General features: G+C 32.5%; 2 protein-coding genes across 2 annotated transcripts; one reads left to right on the top strand and one right to left on the bottom strand.

Annotated features, from left to right (window-relative positions):
• Positions 1 to 1,545: 1,545 nt before the first annotated feature.
• Positions 1,546 to 2,634, bottom strand: LOC149562892 (uncharacterized). The gene has a single exon (XM_089823938.1). It carries the CDS (start codon positions 2,107 to 2,109, stop codon positions 1,816 to 1,818), a length of 294 nt encoding a protein of 97 aa, XP_089680064.1. The 5' UTR covers positions 2,110 to 2,634; the 3' UTR covers positions 1,546 to 1,815.
• A 4,170-nt stretch (positions 2,635 to 6,804) lies between these two features.
• Positions 6,805 to 7,452, top strand: CLE44 (CLAVATA3/ESR-RELATED 44). The gene has a single exon (XM_089823937.1). The coding sequence runs from the start codon at positions 6,982 to 6,984 to the stop codon at positions 7,276 to 7,278; it is 297 nt and encodes a 98-aa protein (XP_089680063.1). The 5' UTR covers positions 6,805 to 6,981; the 3' UTR covers positions 7,279 to 7,452.
• Positions 7,453 to 8,602: the final 1,150 nt, after the last annotated feature.

Below are 8,602 nucleotides of genomic sequence, written 5' to 3'. Positions count from 1 at the left end.
GTGACCTCCCAAGAAGTCCCGATGCTTCACCTCCGTGAGCATCACCTAGACCTAATGAGTGCTAAGTGTTTTGTTTATTTTCATGAGAGATGGATTTTTGTGAATCACTACTTATGAGTTTGACTCAAAAACTACATAGTTAAATCCTATAGCAATATCATAATGATATGAGAAACAAAGCTGCCCGATCATTACTCTACCACATTAATGAAATAGAAACTCCTATATTCTTAACTCGGAAAAATATCAACATATACTCGTGCTGAATAACAACAACAACAAAACTAACTAGAACATAAGATCATTCATAAAAAAAATGTACAAATAAAAGGACGAAAATGATACCCACATGTAATTGTACCATTGAATTTTGACAATTGTGTGTCTCCTGTCCTTTAGAAAGAAACTATAATATCAAATCAAGATAGTACTAATCAAGATTGGTCAAGTTTAAATGAATAACAGTGCATATTACAATGATGCCTTGTACGGTGCATTCTTAAAAAAGAGGTTAATTCCGAATAATCATAATCATCAAATATCCAATGACTCAGAAGGGACACAAGTACTTTGATTTTTATGGCAATGTGTTTAACTTTTGATAGGATTTTAATTACAGTAAGAAAAAAAAGGAGGCCGTATATGCACTTTTGAACCTAAGCAATTTGCTCTAATATTCCAAGATAAAGGTATAGATAACTTTTGACACGGGCGATTGTGAAGATAAAAAGATTTCCCTGGCAAAGATAACAAATTCAGAACATAGTACATTTGTCTGTACTTAAGTTTATAGCAAACATATGAAGTTATTTATGAATTTGGACAAACACCCAACAAAATTCAGTTCACATATAAACTGACTGTGAATACAAATCAGCTCACATATAAACTTATAATGATTCAATCAGCTCACATATAAACTAAGTGTGATTATAAACAAAAGTTTCCATGTTGGCTGATGAACATCACTCCAAGAAATCGTTAAAATTCTCAGATGTTTCTTAAAGCATTCAAAAATATAAAAATAGAAGAATGTTAGTAAAGTTATACGGCTGTCTGGATCTAAGGTCTGTTTTTCATGTTAAATTTTATCTCGATGTACAAAAATTCAAAAAATACAAAACCCTCTGTCGATTCATAACCCTCTTCCAGTTCATAATTCAGTCTAAAACTCATTTATCTAGTTTGAAAAAATGCTCATTCCTGCTGTCTGCCCTTTTGGCTGATTGCTTGGTATCAAAAGAATGTTTTTTGAGTTCAGTTTTGGATTCAACTTGACCAGAATTGAGAAACATATAATATAATTGGTTCTGACATTGATTCAATGTAATCAGCAAATAGCTGAAGAAGTACACCATTTACATGAAGATCCACAATGCATTTGTTTTGCTGATTCTTTTGGGAAGCACTAGCAATCCACATAGATTCCTAATCCTAATTCTTTACAATCTCTGAAGCTGCATTGAAAATTGGCATAGATGGGCCATTAAATTACAAAACACTCATACAAATACATCAGGTATCCATCAAAGACACAATGCATAATAGACCTAAATATTAATGTTTTATTGTTTTCTTTTTTTCGGTTTTTTTTATTACACAAGATTTATATGTTTCTTTCTATGATGTACTATAGCTGGTAAAATTCCTAAGCTATTTTCTACAAGTCACTCCCTTCCACCCATGAACTTAATCTAAATAGCTTACATATCTGATGTTAAGCCTGTAATTCTGTAGATTCATTGCCTCCATTTATTCCTGCCGAAAAATTGGGCCACCATGGCGGATAAAAGTATGAAATCTCCATGTAGTAATCTATCTATTGGAAATTGGATTTGGGCCGCTGGGAACCTCATGTTTACCGGCATTGTACTGTCCTGGAGATCCAGAGGCATTCCTGGGCACATTGAACTGATTGGAGGAGAGGCGGCGGGGATTCGAACCCGGGACCTTGTTCTTCCCATGTTGACATGCGTTGATTGAACGCGTGGCTTCAGCAGAGGGAAACAGCAACAAAAGCAGCAATACAAATATTGCACTGCACTTTATCACCACTGACCTGGTAATGGTATTACCCTTTGTAAAACATCTCCGACCTTCATTAGCCATACAAGTTCAACTCTTTTTGCTTATTCCCCTGTCCACCTTATGACCTCAATATCCATCAACACGCCAAACAATCCTGTGGGGAGGTGAAATTCACAACCAAAATGCAAGAAAAAACAAGAACAAGAACTGAAATTTATGATAAAAACTTGTTCAGAGCTTGAATTGTGAGTAAATGGTGTTGGTTTTGGTATGGAAGGCAATGAGATGGAAGGAGTGGATTTATAGGGAAAACATCAAAGAATCGGCATAAAAGGAAAAAGGGTATTCTCCTCCCAATTTGGTGATTTGCAGGAAGAACTAGAAGTTCTCTTAAATTTATTGACTTCTAGTTCAATGCCTTGCCCATTTCATGTTTTGGAAGTTTCTTGATTGGAGTTTCTGTGAGGAGAAAAGAAATGGGTGGTGGAAAAGTTGAGGATCTTGTATCTTGCTTGCAGTGGCAAGACACTTAAACAGAAAAGATGGAGGTCGAGAGAAGAATGAAGGAAGAGTAAAGGCTAAGCATTGTTATCATGTTTACTGTTTTCTTCGTCTTTTTATTGGGTGTGGGCGTGCTTTTCTTCATTGCTAAGAGGAGAAAATGAAAAAGCAAAATAGAGGACCCACTGAGAGCATCCTTTTGCTTGACCCTAGAAGCAACTACAAAACGATTCTCTTCAGCACAGGATGCTCTTCTACCGTCCACTAAACAGAAACTCCTGTTCCCTTGCCCTTAAACATCTCCATCGATTTCTTTTTTGGTTTTAAGTCAATTTTTTCTTTTTTGCCACAAAATCTATTTAGCTACTCGATAAGAGAGCATGGGTCTTGCGATTGAATCATTTCGGCCAAGAACCAAGGATTAAGGGATAGCTATTCCACCAAATTCGTTTAGGGCGCGATACAATCTTATCTCTTTTGGATGTTGGAACCTTACACTTAACAATTCAACTTCATCGATAGACAAACCTTAAGTCAATTTAAATTAAAGGACTTTATGATAATTAAAGTTGATGAGCATGACTGTTGAAGGTGAAGTCTTGATTGCATCTGTAGAAATAAAATAATGGGTCTTTTGCTTTTGGTGAGAATAAATAAACGGATGCATTAGAGAGTAGCTTAACAAAAATATGATTCTTGCAGAGAGCCTTAGGGATTAAGCAATCATACCTAATACCCCACAACCACAAGCCCTCTGATCTAAAAGAGAATATGTTCTACTCAGCACATTCAAAAGCTAAGAAGAGCATACAGAGGATTGATTGACGGTGAGGAGAAATATATTCACATGAGAGGAAGGAAAAGAAATTTCTTCTTTACAGAGTCAAAACTGCCATTTTCTCAGTTTGATGCTTCCCTTAACAATATAGGTTTTATGCACAATGCTTACGCTGAGGCCACATCATCCATTGAGAGCTTTATCCAGTTGCCTTTGAACATGTTCATTTGTTTGTTTGAAATTGGACTCTGAAAGCCCCAGCTGTTCTTATTTTAAACTATGTTTAATATGTGGCCATCAACTTTACTGGTGTATATTTGTCCAATGGGATATATTTTGTTTAAGAATATATTCCAAGCCTAGTTTAATATATATTATATTGCGTTGAATGAAGGAGAATGGACATGATAATTCTCCCACTCCACGTGAACTTAGGAATTATGCTTTGTATACTTTGCATTGTCATGCTAATTGCATATATATAGGTATACCATCCTTGGATTCTCATATTCTCTCAAAGTTTGGAAAAAAATGGTACCCATTTGATGTAGTGCAATTTTGGATTCTAGCACTAAGTCATAATAATGTTTCTTAGCTTAGTATAGAAGTGTAAGTCAAGAATATGTTATGACTTTATTAGTGTAGCATTAATATTTGATCTTTTTATATTCTTATTGCATATGTATTCTCATATTTTTGCAATTGATAATTATTAATATCACTTATAATTGCATCCATCTTTACACATTGCATCCTTGCCTTGAGATTAACACATCCCTACCTTGTATCAATTATAAGTGGCTTAAGATTGAGCATGAGTGAAAGAATTGACTTGAGCCAAATTTAAATGTTCAAATTTAAATATAGGTATATAGGTGTATCATCCCTTGGGTTCTCATATTCTCACAAAGTTTGAAAAATATGGCATAGAGCTTGCTTGGCATAATATTAAATGATTATATTAATCTTTCTTAGTATGGATGTCTAAGTCAAGAATATTTTGACTTTATTATTGTAGCTTTAACATTAATTAACATTTAAGTTTGTGTTTACCTTGATGGAATAATGTCCTAAAATAGTATGCTTCTATGCCAATTTTGATTCATTGTTTAATTTTATTTTTCAAATATATAGTTGTATATTTGTAATGGTTTATATACATTTAATCTATGTCCCATACTTATTGTACATAAATTCTCATATGTTTCACAGCCATTAGTTATTTATTTCACCTGCAATTGCATCTATCTCTGCACATTTCATCCTTTCCTTCAAATTAATACATATTTACCCTATGTCAAACTTAAGTGTCTTAGAATTGATAATAATTGACACAAAAATCGACTCCAAAATTTAAGTGTTCAAATTCAAAGTTTGTCTTGCATGCTCTTTTTCACTAGCTATCATGAGTTTACTTAGTAAGTTTGTACAATTGATTGTCATTTCTTGGTATTTTATCTTTCCCATTTTTTTTCACTAGCTATGGTGTGTTGACTTAGCATGTCTATGCAATTGACTGCCATTTAGATTGTGAGTTTTGCATTAATTAGTACTTTTTTGTTTTATGTGTAATATGTTTTGGCTCTTGTTGTAAATATACTCTCATGTATTCACAACCATTAGTTATTTATTTCACCTACAATTGCACCCATCTCCACATATTTGATCCCTACCTCGACATTAACACATCCTTACCTTATGTTAATCTTAAGTTCCTTAGGATTGATTATGAGTGGCACAAAATGGACACTAAATTTTTTTAATATTCAAATTCAAAATTGACATTTCCCAATCTTTCTCACTAGATATTGTGAGTTGACTATGTATGTGCAATTCATTGTCATTTCTTGGTATCTTACATGGCATTCAATGAGGACATACTAATAGGATAGTCAAACAAAGAGCACACATTCTAGGAATATTTTGGCTTGGAGCTTAAAATGAATCGTAGCATGCATCTAAATTATATAGGCAATCTACAAGTCATTGAATGCCATGGATAGACATTTTCTCATTGTCATAAAGTTTGTAATAATAAAGTCATTGTATTACAAGAACTTATCCCTTGCGATCCAAGTACTTCCCCAAAGATATTTTAAATGTTAATATCCATGTAAGTTTCAAATACTAGAAATAGAGGCTTAGTATTTTTTAGAGTTTACATTTTTTTCAAATCGATCCAATAAGTTAGAGTTTAAGTTTGTGCAATAGATCATTTCCATAATGCACAAGTGCAATCATGAAGGGCTTGGATTCATCCCATAAATGTTTTGGGGTCTATTAGAAAATTGAGACATTCGATTGATAAAGAATATTTATTTTTTAACTTATTGACCAACTTGTTTCTGTTGAGTCTACTACTAAGAAGGCAACCAATTATAAGGAACATGAAATTGTTTTTTCCTGTTCCTTTTGTGATTTACATCAATTTTTGTACCTTATTCTTATGAGGAAGAATAATCATCATTCATATGACCAAAGCTAGTAAAAAACATATTTAATTCGTCATATTATTTATAAAGGGGTTCATTCCATTCAACACAAGGATTGGCATCATTTTCAAAAGATTGAACTATCATTTTCAAATGATTACTTTTTTGCAAAGGATCTAGAGTATCTTTGTTAATGACCCTTTCTATTTGTTATGAATAGGCTTTATGTTGTACTCATTAGTATTATATGGTTGATCACACAATCTAGGCATCCTTTCTTGTTTAGGATAGGTTTGCCACTTAGGAGGTAAATCTTCTTATGTTCTAGGGACTAAATAACTCAAATATTTTAGAGCACTCATTACTTTATCCAAATTATCTTCAAATGTTTTAATGCTTTATTTTTTTGTAATTACGAATTTGCAAAGTCTTGACATCATTTCTCTTATTTGATGAGATTGTTTTCTATATTTATCATCGTGGTGCTAATTTGAATGCATCCCTTAAAGTTTGATGATTTTAGTATCTAAGATTATATCCTATCTTTGCATCATATAAATTACAATGCAAGACCATGTACATTGACTCATTTGGCCTCATATAGAAAGGAGTCTCATTGGAAACCTTGATAAATCTAAGTATTGAAATCACAATGGAATCATTTGGCCCTTTAACAATACTGAAAATCTAGGATCAATTTTATCGTCATTCTATTCTCTAAACATTATGTTCCCTTGAATTCTTCCTAAGAATTTACACCAACATCAAGAAAATTTATATACCAAGGTATTGTCTTACTAATTTAAATTAAATGAACAATTTCGTAATTATTTATTCATCTTTGAAGTGCTTCAAAGTCATCAATAAGATTTAAAATTATTTCCTCAAGATTTCACTCAATACAATCCTATCCTAGTATCATTTGATATTAAGTAAGAATATTATGGAATTCCTATAAATTACTCAGAATTCAAGCTCTAAACAATGAGATGCTTCTTGTCTTTCATACCAAATCCTAATATCATTTGATGAGGAACTTCCTATAAATTCCCTGCTTCATCTCATTGTCTTTCATACCAAAACTAACATATTTTACTCAGAATTCAAGCTCTAAACAAGTTTTTATCATAAAGTTTAGATCTTGCTCTGTTTTTTTTGCAATTTGGGTCTGAACTCACCGCCCCACAAGATTGTTTGGCGTGTTGGCAGGATACAGGAATAAGCAAAAAGAGTTGAACTTGTATGGGTAATGAAGGTTGGACATGCTTTACAAGAGGTAATACCATTATTACAAGGTCAGTGGTGATAATGTGCAGTGCAATATTTGTATTGATTCTTTTGCTGTTCTTTCCCTCTGTTGAAGCCACGCGTTCAATCAACGCATTTCAGCATGGAACGAAGCAGGCCCCGGGTTCGAATCCCGGCCGTCTCTCTTCCAACCAGTTCAATGTGTCCAGCAATGCCTCTGCTTCTCCAGGACAGTACAATGCCAGTAAACATGAGGTTCCCAGAGGCCCAAATCCAATTTCCAATAGATAGATCACTAAATGGCTATTTCAGACTGTTTAGCTTAGATTATGCTTATGGGCGTCCAATGTGACTTGTGAAGTTGTTATAGTTTAGGAAAGTTGCCAGTCATTGTACATTGTAGAAAGAAACACATAAATCCTTTGTAACAAAAAAAATTAAATAGAATATTAATATTTAGGTCTATTATGCAGTGTTTGATGGGTATGGATATATTTATGTGATTTATGAGCTTGATCATGCTCTAATGGGCCTTTATCATACTATTATGGTCTTTGCTATATGTGCTTCATCTTCTTACAATAACTTGTATTCTTTGTGATGTATTGTTTCTTGTGGTTATAGGTTGCTGATCAATGATCAATCTTTTGTTGTAATTGTTTTGGTTGATTTTACTACAGTTATTCATTGTAAACTGTGTGTGTATGTGTGAGCAATTTCTAATTTAAAGGCTTGTCTTTGTCTTTAATGAAATGACTACATTAACATTTCTTAGTCTAGATTTCTAGTCTTTGTTACTATGGATGTCTAACTCAAGAATATGTTGTGATTTTATTAGTGTATAATTCATTTGATCATTTTTTAATTCTTGTTATACAAGTGCTCTCATATACTCACAATGTTTGTTAGTTATTTCACCTATAACCATCAATCTCCAAGATTTCATCCCTACCTTAAAATTAACACATCCTGCCCTATATCAAGCTTAACTGACGATGATTTATCACGAGCTACAAGAAATTGGCTTGGACAAAATTTAAATGTATAAATTCAAATATAGATAGATAGTTATATCATTCCAAAGGTTCTCATATTCTCTCAATGTTTGAAATGTGGCACCAACCTCACTTGACCTAGTGCATTTTTTATCCTAATATTAAATGACTACATTAACCTTAGTATAAAGTCTAATCTTTCTTAGTACATAAGTCTAAGTCCAAAATATGTTATGACTTTATTATCATAATGTTAATATTAATATTAATTATCATTTAGTTTTGTGTTTATTTTGATAGAATAATTTCATACAATTATATTTTTATATGTCAAATTTGATTCAAGATTTAATGTTTATTTTTCATAGTTGCATTTTTAATGGTTCCATTAATATTTAATCTTTGTTTTATCTTGATTGTACATTAACTTTCATATATTCACAATCATTAGCTATTTATTTCACCTATAGTTGCACCCATCTTCACACATTTCACCCCTACCTTGAAAACAACAACAAAAAATTCCATGTGTCAATCTTAAGTGTCTCAGATTTGAATAAGAGTACACAAAAATGACCCCAAATTAAAATGTTCAAACTCAAAATTTATTCTTCTTTCTC

Source organism: Cupressus sempervirens, chromosome 4, assembly GCF_028749045.1.
Source record: "Cupressus sempervirens isolate cs-2001-9-10 chromosome 4, ASM2874904v1, whole genome shotgun sequence".
Lineage (NCBI taxonomy): Eukaryota > Viridiplantae > Streptophyta > Pinopsida > Cupressales > Cupressaceae > Cupressus > Cupressus sempervirens.
Note: the sequence above shows the minus strand (reverse complement) of the source record. Positions and strands in the feature narration are given on the sequence as shown.

Coding starts and splice junctions, on each gene's coding strand:
- CLE44 (XM_089823937.1), top strand. CDS start 6,982: ATGGGTAATGAAGGTTGGACATGCTTTACAAGAGGTAATACCATTATT.
- LOC149562892 (XM_089823938.1), bottom strand. CDS start 2,109: ATGGCTAATGAAGGTCGGAGATGTTTTACAAAGGGTAATACCATTACC.